This window comes from Crocodylus porosus, unplaced genomic scaffold (genome assembly GCF_001723895.1).
Source record: "Crocodylus porosus isolate Cpor-Errol unplaced genomic scaffold, CroPor_comp1, whole genome shotgun sequence".
NCBI classification, from domain to species: domain Eukaryota; kingdom Metazoa; phylum Chordata; order Crocodylia; family Crocodylidae; genus Crocodylus; species Crocodylus porosus.
This window is the reverse complement of record NW_017728917.1, coordinates 19767196-19784526: the sequence shown is the minus strand read 5'-3', so window position 1 is coordinate 19784526 and position 17331 is coordinate 19767196. Positions and strand designations below refer to the sequence as shown.

The 17331-nt window shown below is 56.0% G+C and overlaps 1 protein-coding gene across 1 annotated transcript in view; it reads left to right on the top strand.

Moving 5' to 3' along the window:
• The window catches only part of CELSR3 (cadherin EGF LAG seven-pass G-type receptor 3), a gene marked incomplete at its 5' end in the record, with an annotated part of 97668 nt that overhangs the window by 64017 nt on the left and 16320 nt on the right, over positions 1-17331 (top strand). The window contains 11 exons of the mRNA XM_019537011.1: positions 6357-6529; positions 8885-9049; positions 9831-9970; positions 10328-10438; positions 10919-11094; positions 13367-13531; positions 14380-14532; positions 15522-15604; positions 15739-15886; positions 16110-16223; positions 16680-16757. Of these exons, the coding sequence (XP_019392556.1) occupies positions 6357-6529; positions 8885-9049; positions 9831-9970; positions 10328-10438; positions 10919-11094; positions 13367-13531; positions 14380-14532; positions 15522-15604; positions 15739-15886; positions 16110-16223; positions 16680-16757 (1506 nt within the window). The remainder of the gene's footprint in view (positions 1-6356; positions 6530-8884; positions 9050-9830; positions 9971-10327; positions 10439-10918; positions 11095-13366; positions 13532-14379; positions 14533-15521; positions 15605-15738; positions 15887-16109; positions 16224-16679; positions 16758-17331) is intronic.

Sequence of the window (17331 nt, the reverse complement as noted above, 5' to 3'; positions counted from 1 at the left end):
GAAGGTTGCTATCGATCGAAGAGCCAAGATGCCAAGAGCCAGAGGTCAGTATTGATCACCATGTGATTACAGCCCCTGGCTCCATCATCACTGGAACAAGGGCTGCCATGCCCCACCCTGCCCTCAGCCACCCAAAGTCAGGCTGGCTGCAGGCGCAACTCCGCAGGGGTGACCCATGCTGTTACCCCTGGGCCCAGTCTGTGCTTGTGTGAGGTGACTCAGGCCCTCTGGAAGTATTTGCTAGTTTTGGGGATTTCTAAACTCATTGCTGAGTTCTCATGATTCTGTGCTCCCCCACAGGCCTCCTCATGCACCTCTGGCCTGCTCTACAGCTCCTGGACCCTTACACATCACTCTGCTGGTGCCTCTTGATCCTGCCTCCAGCCCTTTACTTCTCTGAACCTGAAAAGCCTCCTCCATAAGCAAGCCTAGACTGTCTTTGAACAGGTTCCTCAGGGTGGAAGCCCCATCCTGCTTCTACCCCTTTGGCATGGGTCACTCAGCCATGTGCTCTGATGCTGGGCAGCCTCAGGCCCGTGGCTCTGGTCACTGGGTGTGAAGACCAAGGTGCCTGCTCTGGGGTTCTCTCTGAGGCTTACACAAGGAGCAACCCCACATGCAGAGCATGTCTCTTCTCTCTGTGTCAGACAGCATCTCCTCAGATAATGAGGACAGCAGAGATTTGGGAGAAGAGGTGGTGGGAGTATAGGGGCTAAAGAGGTCCAGACTCATTGGTCTTTGGGGCTTGGATGGACGAGTGAGAGACAAAGTGAAAGGCCTGAGGAGAAGACCACAGAGGCCACGTGGTGAGCCTAGGAGGGAGGGCTTCTGAGCAAAGGCTGGGGGGAAGAGTAGGTGGATCCTGTTTCATCTTCAAAGCCACCAGTGGGGAGGAAGGCAGAGCCTAGGAGATGGAAGGTGAGAAGAGGAGGAAATAATGATAGTACTGGCAACAAGGGGAAGAAAGCAAGGAGGGGAAAGAGCAGGAAGGGGAGATAAGGAGGCCGTAAAGGGCACCAAGCTGTTATCAGCACACTTGGCAGGAGCCCCTTTTGTATCTTTATGGCACTCTTTTTCTCCAGTTCGGTGACAGAGAAGGAAAGAAATGGCCAGTGCTGTGCGTGGGAGGAGCCCCGGTGGTAGTGCCCAAGGCCCGTCCCTGTGAGCCCGGACAGCAAGGTGACCCCTCCAGGGCCAGGCACTGCCAGAGACTTAAGAACATGCCTGGCCCAGAGCAGGGAGTGCCCAGCTCCCAGCAGAGCAGAGGGAGGGGGTTGTTTTGTTTATAAAATATACATATATACAAATATCAGTCTCTTACCAAAACTCAAGTTTGCCACAGTTGGGCACGGCTGTCTATGCAAGCATGCTTCGGCTCCATCCCTCCCCTGCCAGCAGCACCTCCCACCGTGTGGTTGCCTACTGCATCTTCACAGATACACTTGCACAGGGGATTAACAGGCAGCATTGCCCTGATGATAAAGTCCCAAATCCCTCACTGGGGCCTTCTTGTTCTAGGGGCTACCCCTGGCCTCTTAACTGCCAAAGGAAACATTCAAACCACTCGGGAAATGCCCGCTAAAGCCATGCCAGCCTCTGCCTCTCTACACACAGCCCAGACCCTGCCCAAGTAGCTGTGATTTGTCCTGTAAGAGAATAAAGTAGTATCCTGCAGCGAACGACCCAAGCGCTGCGGCTCTGGCTGGAGGGGGCGTGAGCTGGAGAAGAGGCTCTAGCTACTCTGAAGTGCTGTGGATGGATAGTCGAATCCCAGCTGTGGGTCTGCCGCCTTCTCCCTAGTGTGGCAGTGGAGCCTGCTGGGAACAGGGCTGGTACTCAGAGATGAGCCCCATTCCCTAAAACCTCATTGCCATACAGCATCCTTATACAGGGACCAAGGAGGACAGAGCTACCACATCTAGCACAATAATGCCTGGGGAGAGAGCAGGGCCCCTCATGGCTGGGGGGGCTGGTCTCTGCACAGCCAGTGGTTTCTCTGATGAAACAGCTGTACTATGTGTGGCTGTCTCCATGTGTGCGGCATCAGCCGTTTGCTGTCAGGATGCTGGGTGGTCTGTTCCAGGCATGGCCAGCAGACAGCTGTTAAGCCTTGCTATTGTGTAGCCCAGGGGAAGTGCCTTGGCTTCATGAGATGGCTGAAGCCCAGATGACCCAGTTCGACCAAGATTGTCTGTAGGGTGAGTGGAATTGCCCCAGAAGAACAAGGCAGTCAGGTGCTGAGGGAAGGATTTACGAGCACAAGTGCTCCCGGGCAGCGTTGGGCTGACAAGAGGGAAAGGGGATGCTTTCCTGATGTGGGGGAGCTACAGTTTTGCTATGGGCCCAGCCAGTGCCAAAGGAATTTGTCCTGAAGCATGCAGAACCAGCCAGACACAGGGCTAGTGCTGTGGAGAAGAAAACGGCCCTTGACACGGCAAAGCATAAAAGGCTGAGACTCTGAAATGTTCCAGAGCCATCGGGACTCCCAGGCAGGCAGGTGTGGGTAGGTATGTCCTTATGTGTGTCTGGATCCTTTGTGCCAGCTAAGTAAGGAGCAATATGTGTGTGTGTGTGTGTGTGTGTGTGTGTGTGTGTGTGTGTGTGTGTGTGTGTGCGCGTGCGCGCGCGCATGTATACAAGCATATATGTGTCCATGCATGTGTGCATGTATATATGTTCATGTGTGTGCATCCACATGCACACAGGTAAATAAATGCCTGTACATGCTACATTTACCACTACACGTCCCTGTTGAAGAGATCTGTGAGCCCAGAGGGCCTGCCAGGTTGGAGCTGTGGAAAAGGATGCGTTTCAGCCTGCTCAGCCTCTGGCCTGTGGAGCTGTGTCATCCAGCATGTGGGGCTCCCCACAGATCTGAAAATTGGGTGTGGGGGGTGGCAGTTAACTACCCTGGCTCCTCTGCTGCCAAATTTCCAAACCCTGGGGGCCAGATGAAGTGGCCCTATGCACAGGACTGGGGCCATGGGCACAATCTGGCATGGGGGCCCAGGCTAGTTCTTTGGGCCTAATTCAGTGTTCAGAGACAGCCCAACACTGGCTCAGTCCCTGTCCCTGTGCTAGGCTGGCCCCAAGTCCTGGCCTGGGCCCACAGATCAGATCTGCCCTGTGGAGTGATCCCAGATTGGTCATCCAGCCTGAGGGGCTAAAAGGTTGGGCACCCCCAATTTAAGCTACTGGGGAAGATGGGGCCTTGAAGCTGGCAGGCATAGTGTGGGACAGCTAGGCTGCAAAGTCCCATTTCTGGGTGGAGGCAACAACCAGCCAGAGCCAGGGAAGCTTTACAAGCCTGTGGGCCATGTATGGTGGGAGCTGTACCCAGCAGCCAGTGGGTGGTACCTAGCCATGGTCTTGTGTGACTGAGTGCTTCCCCCCAGGAATATCCCATGAAGGAGGGAAGCTCCAGCCCCCCAAGCCAGTCCAAGGAGAGCAGGCAGATCTGCTCTTGCTTTAGAGTAGAACTGGCATGGTTTGCCCCATGATGTTTTCCTTGCTTGGGAAGGGGACCACTCTAGCTGCCACCTCAGAAGGGAAGGGAACGAGGGAGGATGGGTATGATGACCATGGAAGCTTCATGTCTTGGGAGCTTGCTGGGAACAGAGCCCATATATATAATCAGAGGCACCACAGTGGTGCCAGGTGAGATGGGGCAGCTCCAAGCCTTGTGCCTGGACTGTGGGGTCATCTCATTCTGTTTCTGCTGCTAACTTTTCACTTGAGCATAGGCCACGTGCATTGTGGGCAGGGATCCCTGGGGGCCAGGTTCTGTGGGGCCCCGGGGCAGCACCGACAGCTCAGAGAATAGCTTCGGGCTGTTGTGTGATTCAGTGGGCCGAGGGCTGGCCGTGACTCAGGGGCACTAAAGTGCTTTCTGTGATACCAAATGCTCCCCTACCTCTTCTCACCCTGGGAGTGGGGAGGTGCAAGGGGAGTCATGGGCTCTGTGTGCTTGATTGGGAACTTTGGAACAAGATAAGGTCTAGACTCCTGCACAGCATATGCCCCAGAGAATAGGCTGGTCCACAGGATCACAGGGCACAGCACGCCCTGTTCCAGCCGTGGCTCTGTAAACAGGCACCATTGCCAGTGGCTCTGTCCTAAGGCTCCGCAGCCTCTGGAAGGCAGGAGCTGCAGACAGAAGTGCTGTGGCCCCTACCAAACTTGCCGCGGCTGAGGCAGAGTTGCCTATGACAGGTCCGCAGTCCCACCTGGGCGCTGTGGAGGCTCTAGGATGGGGTGTGGGAGCTCCAGGGCCCTGGCACTGACAAAGCCTGGGGGAAGATGCCTTCAGGGCTTGGGCAAAAGCAGGTGTGCAATGGGGCAGCCTGCAGGGGCAGGGGCTGGCAGCTGGCTTAGAAAGGCTTTTCAAAGCCACTGTGTCATGGGGCCTGGCTGCCTCTGGGTGGTAGGGCTCTCAGAGAGGGACCCGAGGCTCCTGGCCTGGCGGGAAGTACAGGGCTCTGGTGCCCCAAGTTGCTGGGCTGGGCCAGGCAGGCCTGAACAGACTGGGAGCCTGAAGGGCTCTTTCCACAGCATTTCCTGAGGGTGGGGCACCGGCTGGCCCCGCCACAGCCCTGCAGGCACGGCTCCCACTAGGGAAGGGTTAATGCACCATTCGACTTGCATTTCAACGGAACAACATTTCGTTTCGAATTTTCTTTTGGTTCGAAACCGCTGTCCCATTCATTTTGCTGTTTTAACTGTTTCAATGTTTTGCCCATAGGCTGTAATGGGGAAGCTCAAAACATCCTATAACTTTGTTATTTCTTGCCTGATTTGGATGAAACTTTCAGGAATGGTAGCCCCTTGTGAGGCATGAAGCCTGCCAAGTTTCAAGAGGGGGTTTCAGGGAAACTGCACCTCAAAGTCTTGAAAGCAAAAAACTCATGTCATGTGTACGTGTTAAGCCGTGCAGGGCTTCTGGGTTCTGGGGCCCTGCACCTCTGGCTGCTGACAGGCAAAACTCGTGACATGGGTGCTTGTGGGACTGACTGTCTGTCTTGGGGCACAGGGGGGTGAAAACTGCAGGCCTGCTAGGCTCTGCTGTGGCCACGAATCCTGCCAGCCATCAAGAGATCGGTGCAGGGGGAGTCTGGGTTCTGGGGCCCTGCACCTCTAGGTGCTGACAGACAACACTTGTGACATGGGTGGGTGACACTCTGTGTGTGTTAATGTGTGCCCTCACTCAAATGACACCAAGGCAGAAAGCAGGGCAGTTCAAACAGTGCTGCCTTTTATGCAGTTTTTCCATCCCTCCCCCAGAGCACTGGGATAGGAAGGGACCTCAGGGAAGGGTCACAGTCACTGGGCAGCTACACAGTCAATAATGAGAGCACACCTTCCCCCCTCCCTCTGCTTACTTCAGTTTCTGCTTCCCTGAAGGCAAGCCCAGCCTGAGCTTCAAAACTCAAAATGTTTCGAAAATTTTGAAACGTTTCGACTTGCCTCATTTCATTTTGAGGCTGTTTTGAAGCTCTGTTTCATTTCAATTTCGCTGTTTCAAGCTCAAAATAGCGTCGAAATGAAACTGCTGGAAAAATTTTGCACAGCCCTATTAACTAGGTTCCTCTGGTGCCAGGAGCAGCTGGCTCCCTACCTACCCCAGGGGCACAGAGGTGATGGCAGGTCTGTGGGCAGAAGTGCATAGGTGCAGGCTAAGCAGGTGGAGGGAGGCACTGAGCCAGGACAGCCGGCTGTACCCTCCCCCTGTGCTCCCTGCCAGGGCTTGTGGCTGTGGCTATTCCTACTCAGGACTGGCTTGGCTCTCCAGACCCATGGAGCTCAACCCTGTACCTTGGAGAGGTGCTGTGTGGCAGATGGTCTGCTCCACTGTGTTGGGGCAGGGACAGGGTGAAGTCCCTGCCACAGCATGGCCAGGCATTCACACTTCCAGCTGCACTTGGGGAGCTGCTGTAAGCACTGGAGCCTTTCCCTGGGTTTGGAAATGGAGGAGCCTTGCACTCCTTCTGCCCTCTGAGTCTGTGGGGCAGTGGCTCATGGCCTCCACCCCTCCCCACCTTAATGATGTCCCGTTGGGTCTGGTTTCTCCAGGGAAGAAGAAGAGGCAAGTCTCAGATGGGTGAAGACTCAAAGGGACAGGCAGGCCTGTGGTCTCCCTGCTAGGAATGCTCCTCCCTCCCCTGCAAGGCTTCACCCTTTTGGCCTCTCTTGTCCCTCAGGAGCTCAGCTCCCCAGGGGTTTTCACCTGGCCTGTCAGAGGCTGCAAGTTGGGGTCTGACAGAGGACAGGGCTGGGTGGGAGCAGTCCCCAGGTAGCAGGAAGCCCCTGGCCAGGGACTTGCCCAGTGACAGTTTGTACCTTTAAACCCCATGACTCAGGAGGTTGTGAAGCCAGAGCTGCCTTGGCAGGTGAGGGAGGGTGGCAGAAGGAGGGAGTGGTGTCTCAAAGATCACCGTCAAGTATTAATAGCGGGGAGGAGAGTGCACGTTTCACTAGAGGGCTGTCAGGCACACCCGGCCATCAGACCCCACAGCAGCCGTGCCTGCACCAGGTAAGAGCCATCCTCGGTCCCCGGGGAGAGAGTATCTGCTGAGAGCTGTTGCCTGAGGAGGGGGCAGGGGAGACCCGTCGCACAGCAGGGCGTTGCTGCAACTATCCCCACCATTAGCCCTGGGAGCAACTCGAGCTGGCACCTGCTTTGATGCGTTTCCAGAGGCTCTGAGTATTAATCATCCCAGGGTGATGCTCACGCCTAGGGCAGAGACCCCATCAGCATCCCTGGGGTGCCCCCTTGGATGTGAGGGGTGAGACAGCCCCTGGCACAGGGTGGATTGGTTTGTGCGGGAGCCTGGGACCGGGAGCAGCTGGTGGGGTGCATCCTCCTGGGAGATGCCTCAGCCCCGGGCTCTTGGAGCATCCCAGAGAGCGCTGTCCTGGGATCGTGTGACAAGGGCCTGGCCTGGGTGTTCTGTCTGTGGATCACCCCCTGGCCAGAATCACAGGTGGGGTGTGCTGGGGTCAGGGCTGTGGTGGAGGGCGGCACAGCTAGCAGGCAACATTTCCTTGAGGATCTTCCCAGGACCATGCCACTGGACTCCACACCAGCATCCCAGGTGGCAGGTGGGAATCCAGCAGGGCAGCTTAACAGGATTTCTTGGGTTGGGGGCCCCTGGTCAAAGCTCTGGGTGTGGGCACTATGCTAGGGGGCCAGGCAGTGCTGAGCCCCTCTTGGGCATCTGTAGCTCAGCGGGGATGGGGCAAGGTGATTTCCTGCCCTGCCTGTTGCATGAGGCATTTCAGGGCAGCTAAAGGCAGGGAGGGAGTTTCAGGGCCATCCTCTGGCTCAGAACCTGTGAGATGGGCTTTGTCTTATGCCTGTGGAGAATGGGATGAGGCTGCCTGCCCATTGAGTTACCATCCCCTGCCCGCCACAGGTTTGAGTGGTGTGGTGGGTCCCTGCCCATGTCTGCAAGGTCTTGGAGTGGATGGCCGGTAACATCCCACACCAACTAGCTCTGGGCTCCCCAGTGACTCTGTCTATTGGTGGCAGCAGAGACGCAAGTGTCCTGTGGCCTCTCCAGGGCTGCCTGTGGGAAGCCGGCCCTGCTGCTGTCCGGGCTTTGCCCGCTCTGGGCAGAAAATTGGGGGCTCAGGTTCAGAGCTGCCAACCCAGGCCTGTCTTTCATTCAGACATGGTGCCCCATGCTTACTTAGGCTGAGGGGCACTGTTGGCATGTGTACAGGTGTGTGCCCATGCATGCACAGGTCTGTGGTGGCACATGTACAGGTGTGTGCAGGCACATGCACGTGTTCTGTGCATGCCTATCTACTGTGTATCTGTGCCCACCAGGGGTGTGACTGAGGGCACCGATAGCCACCAGCAGGCACCTGCTGGGAGTGGACGGCCAATGGCTCTTGCTGAGGATGAAAATTCCTGGCCCTTCATGTGTGACAGGGCAAAGTCTGTATGGCCGTGCAGTGGGGCTCTGGGTGTCCAAAGGTGAAGAGACAGGCCCCTCTGAGCATTCACTGCCAGCCCTGCAGCCCACAGAGCCTGCCACAGGACTGCTCTAGCTCACAGAAGGGTGTGATAGATATCAAGCCTGTAGCGGTGGTGTGTGCCCTCTCCTGCCCCTATGCCAGCTCCATGGCTAGAGGCTGTGACGGGCTCAGGCAGGGCCTTCTGTTGGGCCCCCTGTGCAGCCAGAGGCAGCCCAGACTCCTGCAACTGCCCATGGGCAGAATTATATCCATGGCAGCCACATGCAGTCCCCAGAGCAGGGGGCCGTGTCTTTCTTGGGGGATTGGACTGGGGCACTGAGTTGGCAGTGGAAAGAGCTCACTCTTAGCTGCAGCCCTGGTGCTACCTGGAGCCAACCCCTTTCCCACATACACACAACCCTGGCCTGGTCTGGGGCAGAAAAGAAGCCCAGATTCAGGCATTGAGGCCAGAGGGTGCAGGGAGTGCCAGAGTCCTGGTGGCTTGTGTCCCTTGAGCACCAGCTGCAGGCCAGTCACAGCACCATCCCCTTCCTGCGCAGCTAGGAGTGGGCTGGCTTGCACCAGTGGTTTGGCCTCCCATGTCCCCCACAGGCAGAGCTCTGGGCTGGGCTGCCCCCTGCACTGCCCTTGTGCCTCTGGGTCCCCTGTGCTCCCCTCGCCCCAGAGCCTCCTTCAGCCTCGGCCTCTGAAGCTCCTTTTCCTCAAAGTGCTGCAGGCTCTCAAAAGCAACCTACTGGCTCTTCAGCAGCCTCAGCCTCCAGCCTTGTCTAGCACTGGAGGAAGCATTGCAATGGGCTCCTCTAAGCAACACTGCGATGGCATCAGATGCTGCATTGACAGGTACAGGCATTTCCAGTGGGGCATCTCATTACCAGCTCTGAGCTTCTCCCCTCTTCTCCTGAAGTTCAGACAGGAGCTCGAGTAGGTTCAGAGCCATCACGATGGAGCAGATGGATCTGCGGTGCCGCCCGAGGGGCTACAAGGGGCTGAGCGAGGCTGAGATAGAGGAGGTCGCACAGAGAACTCAGGCTCCCCCATCCTCCATCCACAGCAAGCTCCATAAGATGAGGTAGGAGGCAGTGTACCCCGTTCCCTTGTACAGGTGCTGGGAGGGTTGGGGAGGGTGTGGTGACATGGGGGAAGGGAAGAATGGCAGGAGACGGGCCTGCCAAGTTGCTGATAGGGGCTTTATGACTAATAACTAATAACTAATATCAGTTGTGAGAAAAACCTTTCCTCAGGCCTTAGTGGCGCAAGCTCCAAAGGTGAGGAGTAGAAGGAAGATGGGGCAGGATGTGGGCTGGGGGCTGTACTGGTCCCAGAGGCCCTGCAGCTGCCAGGGGGGCAAGGGCAGTACCCTTTCACCCTCATGTGCACTCCTTTGCCCACCTTCTGTCTGGTATGCTCCTGCCTTCTCCATTGCCCAGGGCACCTGCCCCTGGAGAGAGCGCTGTGGGTGCAACTCCTTGGCTGTCCTAGTGCCGGTTGGGCCCAAGTAGCTCCAAGAAGATGGGAGGCTGGAGACTGTGACCTGCAGGGGCCTTTGTCACCAGCCCCCTCTAGCCTTTTTAGAGGTTTTGCTGGTTATGGGGTTTAGGGCAAGTGTGGGGTCTAGAACCCTTCAGATATTGGTGCTGGAGCAGGTGCTGAGGTCTCCAAGGACTTGGAGAGGCTTCTGAGGCTCCACAAGGGTTTCACAGTTCCCAGGATCCTGCAGAAGGCAGCAGTCTGGGGACTCTAGAGCTCCTTCCAAAGGGTGGTAGCTGGGGTGTCCTGGTATACCACAGAGGGGGGTGTTTGGGGTGGACTGGCACAAATATCGCAGGTGCCTTCCCCTCTTTCTCTTCCAGATGTTCGGGTGCTGTTGTAAAATCCTTGCTGTTCCGGTTCCTGCCCTTCCTGAAATGGCTGCCACGCTACCCAGTCAAGGACTGGCTCATTGGGGACATCACCTCGGGGTTCAGCGTGGGCATCATGCACCTGCCGCAGGGTGAGTGTCACAGCCACTGAGCTCAGAGCTCAGTGTATGATCAGCAGGACTGCTCTGGAGTGCAGCTTGGCACCCAGCTGGCAGAGAGGATGGTCTCTAGCTGTCTGGTACCTCCTGGTATCAAATCATCAATGCGTGTGTGTGTGTATATGTAATGTGACTGTACGAGGTGGATGGGAGCCTGTGAGGGCAGAGGGCTGAGCTGGGGGATGTCAGGGCACAAGGTCTGGGGCTCAGTGTGATAGGGCAGAGAGCAGGCCTGGGGGGCTTGTGGGGTGGGGGACATGTGTGCATACTGGCTGAGCCCCAGCTGAGCCTGTCTTTGCCTAACTCTTCTGCTGCCTTTGCTGTGTCCAGGCCTGGCCTACGCGCTTCTGGCAGGGCTGCCTCCCGTCAACGGCCTCTACTCCTCCTTCTACCCTGTTTTCCTGTACTTCTTCTTCGGGACATCTCGGCACAACTCTGTGGGTAAGCAGGGGGTCCAGGCTGGAAGTTGTGGGGTCCAGAATTGCCAAGGAGACCACTTATCAGCAACAGGCATGGGGGGGAGCACCAAGAGGCACCCAAGCCTCCTCCCCCCATCCTGCGGAGACTGTACTGGACTACCCCGCTAGCTTGTAGCTACTCATCTGGCTGGAGTCTCCGGGGTTCTGGAGGTCACTGCCTGCCCTCTCGGCAGATGTGGGTCTTCCAGGCCACCAGTGCCCCATGGGCAAACTTCTCACTTCTCAGATGAGTTCTCCAGGCACTCCAATGAGTCTGATACTGGTGAATAAGCAGGTGCATTGCTGTGCTAGTTGCTGGAAGGAGCCCCCCTGCTGTGTCTGAGACCTGGCTCCTCACATGAGAGAGTCCTGAGTGGGCAGGACTGAGCTGCGCATGATCTGCTAGGGGATCCATGTGGCCACAGTTCCTGTGCCCTTACCCTGTACCTCCCCGCCCCTGCAGGTCCCTTTGCTGTCATTTCTGTCATGATCGGCAGCGTGACAGACTTGATGGTGCCCAGTGACGACTTCATGGAATTGGTCAATGGCACCAACAACACTATCCTTAATGAGGCCAGGAGGGATGCTGTCAGGGTGGAGCTGGTGGCTGCACTCACCATCCTGGTGGGCATCTTCCAGGTGAGCAGGGCCTGCAGGCCAGAGCAGGGAGCAGCCTGGGATCTGGCTGGTACTACACCCAGAGCCCTGATGGGGGTGGTGATAGTAGTACATGGTTTGATGCTGGTACATGGTCCCTGTGCCATCTAGTCCCTGTGCCATCCAGTCCTGCTCTCCCCACACCCATCCCTGTACTCCCTGAAGCATCCATGGGCTGTGGGGTTGCAGCAACTCCATTCGCTGCCCTGATCAGTCTCCAGCTTCCTCTTTTGGATCTCAGCTGCTTCATTTCCCCTACAGACTGGGCAAGGGGCAGGGGCAGAGCAAATTCTTCCTCCATCCCAAGGACTAAGACCCACCCTGCTGTTCCCACCCTGGCTTCCACTGACTGACCTGTATCCTGGTCTCCAGGAAGAGACATCCTTCAGTGGCAGATACCACTCAGGCAGACTGTTAGGCCAGAGCGGACCCTTGGGTTCATCTACTCTGACCTGCATTACACAGGCCATGGGACTTTCCTGAAAGAGCACCTGCTTGGACACAGGGAGATTGTCTAGAAACATATCCACCCCGATTTAAAAATTGACAGTGAAACCTCAGAGAATCTTTCATTACTTGCCCTGATGAAAATGTGCACCTCATTGCTAATCTGAACTTGTCAAACCTCAATTTCCAGCTGTTGCATCTTTGGTCTGGCAGATGGCAGATGGCAGAGCCTGTTATCAGTGTTTGTTCCCATGTAGGTCTTTGGTGGCTGCGATAGATGTTTATTACTTTCCTGTCAGGACTGATTACTCTTTACTTTGATAAGCTAAGAAGAGATTGCTCCTGGAGTCTCTCCCTGCAAGGCCTGTTGTCCAGTCCTTTAATCATGTCAGGGTTCATCTCTGAACCCTCCCCAATTTTTCAACACCCTTCATGGATTGTAGACCTGAGACCTCCTGGGAACAGGTGTCCCCGAGCCCATGAGAGAGATAATATAACCTGCTGACTCCTTCTTGGGTGTCCCTGTTTATATGTCCAAGGATGGCATTAGCCCTTATGGCTACAGCACTGCAGTGGGAGCTCATGCTTAGGTGATGGTCCTCCATGACTCCTTTGGAGTCACTGCTCCTCAGAATGGAGTCCCACATCCTTCAAAGCTGGTACAGGACCTTACTGAAACACACAGTTTTGTTGGCATCCAGTTTGTCAAGCAATCAGATCTTTTTGTAGCAGTGCCCTGTTCTCCTTGTTATTTTCCTTCCCCCACTCCCAGCCTTTGGGTTTCCTGCTGTGATCCCACCTTCTCTTCCATCCTGCTGATAAACCTGTAACATAGGATAAGGGTGAGAGCCCCCAGGGTGGTGCGTGGTGATGATTCCCCCATGATGGTTACCCTCAAGACCCGTCAGCCATCCAACATGTTGTACTGTCATGGTTTCTTACATGGTGAGCCAGGCGGTGCCCAGGCCAATGCCTGACAGCTCTCTCTGTGTGAACATCATCACAGTCATGTCTGTCAAGCAGGCTTGCAGGCTCATCAAACTACCCCATGTAATCCAGCACAGTGGAAGCTGCTTTCACAGCCCAGGTTGATTGGTAACCATTATCTTGCACCATTTTGTTGCCTGTGGAGTCTGGCCTGGGCACTTTTCCAGGCTGGGGCTGTCATGGGGCCCGGCTGATATGTATGAGCAACTCCCAGGCCAGGACTGTCCCTCCCTGGGGTGGTAGTACTTGGCCATGGATTCGCTACTTGGCCTGCTCTGTGGAGTAAGATAGTTCATGCATCACTGGTTACCGGGGCCTGCCCAGCTCAGCAGCCTGGCGCTCTGTTACCATGCCAGCCCCAACCTTTGCTGGCAGGATCTGGCCCCACAGCCATTCAGTCAAATGCCAGAGATGGTGGTGGTCACTGTGCCCAGCCTGCCCCACTGCCTGGGGACAACCACAGCCAGGTGGCCTGAACGTCCGGCTTGCTAGCATTCTCGGCAGAGCCCTTCACAGTTGGCCAGGTTCTGGTCTGCTGACTTTGCAGGGTAACCAGTGGACACTGGGGATGAAAGTCCAAGTGTTTTGTTTCTTCCACAGGAAGAGTTGAAAGTGGGGCTCAGTACCCCCCACTACAACCCCCCTTTAGTTCCATGCTTTACCAGAGGTGACTCTCCCTAGCTCCACCCCACCAAAGCAAGCTCCTTTTTAGTGCCACCCCACTGTGCCTTAGGACACTGCTGGGTGGGACAGGGGGTGAGGCTTCTTGGAAAGGACCTTGCTCACAGCCTGGCCTACCCCTTCCTGGGTCTCTTTCCAGGTTGGCTTGGGCTTGCTGCAGTTTGGCTTTGTGGTCACATACCTCTCAGATCCACTGGTACGCGGCTACACTACTGCTGCCTCTGTCCATGTGCTAATCTCGCAGCTCAAGTACGTCTTTGGGGTGCGCCTGGGCGAGCACTCGGGACCATTGTCACTGTTCACGGTAAGTAGGGCTGGGCATGGACAGTTTGGGGCAGGTGACTGATGATTCCCCAGGGCTCCCTGTACAGAACACTGTCAAACTACAGGCTCCTGTGTGTTGGGGTGTGTGTGTGATAATGTTGACAGAGTATGTGGAGCTCCTGGAAAAATATCAACCCACAAAAATTCCTCAGGTTTGACACTGCACATCTTACCCAATTTTCACTCATGTTGGCTTTTATGGGAATTTGCTTAAAGCTGAGGAGAAAGTCAGTGCGTGCTGTACAAAACCCATGCTGAGCCCATCATGTTGTACATAGAACCCATGGAGCTCTGGTCATTGACCCAGCTTTGGATCTGCCACCAGGCTGCTGTCACCATATTAGCTATGTTAAATACCCTGCACGCAGGAAGAATCCAGTTTTGTTGCTGTCCCAGAGATCAGGGCTCCCTAACAGGGTCTGGAAATGGGATTTCCCAGCAAAGTCACCTTTCATAGCAGGAAGGTAGAGCAGGATTGCTCCTGGGTTGGGCTTCCCCAGTAACTGCCTGGTAGAGCAGCACTTGGTAACTAGGTGTCTATGGGGTACAACTGGGAGGGGGCTTGCACAGGCTGCTTTCCTTGATGGCACAGTCATGCTAGCACATAGTTTTCATTGTTATCCTTGATTGTGTTACACCTGTGCCTACAGACCCTGGTCAGGGAGAGGATCAAGCAGAGATAAGTGCTCTGTGCACCAGAAGAAGACATGGGCCCTGCTTGCAGAGATGTGAGCAATGGCCCCTCCTGACCTGCTACCTGGATGTAGGGAGCCATGCCACAGGGCCATGTGCACTGGGTCACAATCTCCACTTCCCTTTCTCTCCTAGAGCTTCATTGAGATCTGCACGAAACTGCCCCAGACCAACGTGGGCACCCTGATCACCTCCCTCATCGCCATGCTTGTCATCTTTGTCGTGAAGATACTCAACCACAAGTTTTCCTCCAAGCTCCCCATGCCCATCCCCATCGAGCTCATCACGGTAATAGGGGGACAGCACAGACCCTCCTCTCTTCCCTCTCCATGGTTTTCTTTAGCCCCCTCTTCACAGGCATTTAGGGGTGGAAAGGCTGCCTGTTACCATCCCCGCACCCCAGAGCACAGAGATTTAGTTCTTTATCTCTGTTTGGGGGCTGAAGGCACCATCATTTGTTGGACTGGCACCTCTTCTCTTGCCAGTTCTGTGAGGCCTTCCTGCTCAGGTAGCATAACTGAAGACCGTCAGGCTTTGGCTGAGTCTAGTCACAGGCAGGTTGGTGTGTGCTGGTCTGAGCTGCCCCTGGGATGATCTCAGGAGGGCAGTAGGCTTCATGCTAAGGCCAGGCAGGAGGCAGCTCCTCTTCCATTGGTGCCTCCAGTCTTCAGGAAGCTCCTGGAGCCAGAGTCCCTGCTTGCATGACAAGCAGAGGGTCAGCAAAGCTACTGGTCCTGGAGGCATCCACTCCATTCATTGTACAGAAGAGACAGTCCAATAGGTTTTCATCCCCAGGCCACTAGTTAGTACCTGACCGGCGGTGGCTGGGCTTAGTGACCAGGGTGTAGTGAGTCAGTGGCCCCAGTGCAGCACCCAGGGTCTCAGCCTTCACCCCAAAGCATATTCATGGTGGGCCCTGGCTGCCCAGCCTTGACAGAGCCCTGTAGGCTGAGCTGCCCCAGACTCCTCCAGGAGCAGTGGGTGTCATCTGGGGCTTGGGCCTCAATGTCCCCCATGGGTGATAAGTGATGGACCCTGTGCTCCCATCTCTCGTTTTGTCTTAAGCCCCCTGCTGGTTATGTCTTGTTGCCCCTTCACTGAGGGAGCAGCTGCTGGTCAGCCCTGCCCACGTACCATGCTTTCAGCTAGGCTGGCCCCATTTGCTTCCCCTCCACAGAGGGCCCTGAGCACATGGCTGGTGTGTTCTCCCAGGCTGGTGGGAAGCCACATGGTAAGCACCCCCACATGCTTTGTCTCACTCTGACTATTCTCCTTAGATCATTGTGTCTACGGGGATCTCCTATGGAGCTGACCTGACGAACAAGTATGGGATTTCTGTTGTGGGTGACATCCCCAGCGGGTGAGTCAGAGGCAGGTTGGGCTCATGCTGTTTCTCTGCATTGCCAGGGATTGAGCAGGGGCTGGCACAGCAGCCAGGCCAGACCAGCTGAGGGAATGCCCCTTTCCAGCTCTGTATTTCTCTCTTTGCTGCAGGTTGAAGGCCCCGGTGGCTCCCAGGGTTGACTACTTTGCACGGATGGTGGGCAACGCCTTTGCCATAGCAATAGTTGGCTACGCCATCTGCATCTCCTTGGGCAAGATCTTTGCCCTGAAACATGGCTACAAGGTAGACAGCAACCAGGTAAGCACTCACCTGACACCACCACACTTAGGCCTCTGCCCTTCCTCATAACCTCCCTTCACACTCTCCCCCGTTGCTTTTCCCCTCCAACCCCTCAGCCCCCATGTCCCTTGGCCCGCTCCGCTCTTGTAGTGTGGCCCCAGCTCTGCCTCTTTGCTCTTTCCTGGGCAGTGAGGGGCTGGAGGCAGTTCTGGACTCCTTTTCCCCTGGCCTGTCATTGCAGGAGCTGATAGCTTTGGGGATGTGCAACTTCCTGGGAGGCTTTTTCCAGTGTTTCAGTATCAGCTGCTCCATGTCGCGCAGCCTGGTTCAGGAGAGCACAGGTGGGAACAGCCAGGTGAGCGCAATGCTATCAGCATACCCCTTCACCTCATCTCCAGGTCCAGGAAGAGAAGACTTCTCTGGGGTCTCCTCTGCTGTTTTCCTGGTGTGAGCAGGGCAAGGGCTGCAGGGAGCAGGGCAGGGCAGTGAGCAGAACGTAGCAGTGCAGCGGGATTGCCCTTTGCTCGTGACAAGGGCTGGCTGTTATGGATGCTCTTCTGGGTGCAGCCAGCAGAGATCATGCAGGAGGCAGAGGATCAGTTCTCAGAGTTGCACTCCTCGCCCCCAGGGCAAAAGCATGGCCAGAGCATGGGGGTGGGAATGTGAGGGAGGGCAGAAGAGGAACAGGCTGGAACAGTTGCTGGGCAGCCCTTGCTTTCTCACGTGTGAATCTTTCTGTGATGCCCTTGCCCCACAGCGGGTGGCATGAAGATTTCCGCCTCTCCTCACAGGCTGCCTCTCTCCTCTCCAGGTGGCTGGTGTTATCGCCTCACTTGTCATCCTCATAACCATTCTGAAGATTGGGGAGCTCTTCCAACAGCTGCCTAAAGTACGTCCAGTCCTAGCCTTGACTGTCTCCACTCCAGCCCTCCTGCTCCCTTGGTCTCTACAGCTAATTGGAGTCCCCAGGGCCATTTCAGCTACTGGAATCACTTAGATCAGTTCACACAGCACAGAAAAGAAACAAGTGTATGTACATACTGTGGTGGGCCAGTAGGGGGCGCTCCTGCATTGAGCCACCCACCTCACTGCGCCCTACCACCTTCCAGGCTCCGAGCCCCTCCCTGGGGTGCCTCGCATCTGGCTGACCCCCTTCCTGGAGCACACTCGCTAGCCTGGGGGTAACGTGTGCTGCCACCACCCCGAGAAGGGACTCTCCTGGCCCTGTGTCCTTGGGGAAACACAGTCCTATGGGTACTGGACCCAGTACAGGCACTTGGGGCACTTCCCCAAGTCAGGGGCCAAAAAGGAAAGTCCCTCTTAGTCCACAGACCTAAGGAGCCTCTTAGGCATAATTTAGACCCACCCCTCAATAAGTCTCCTACACCGGTCACAAAGGAGAACTGTATTGATTACAGGGATAGGGTGAAAATAGGGTACAAGATAGAGCAATATCATAGAAA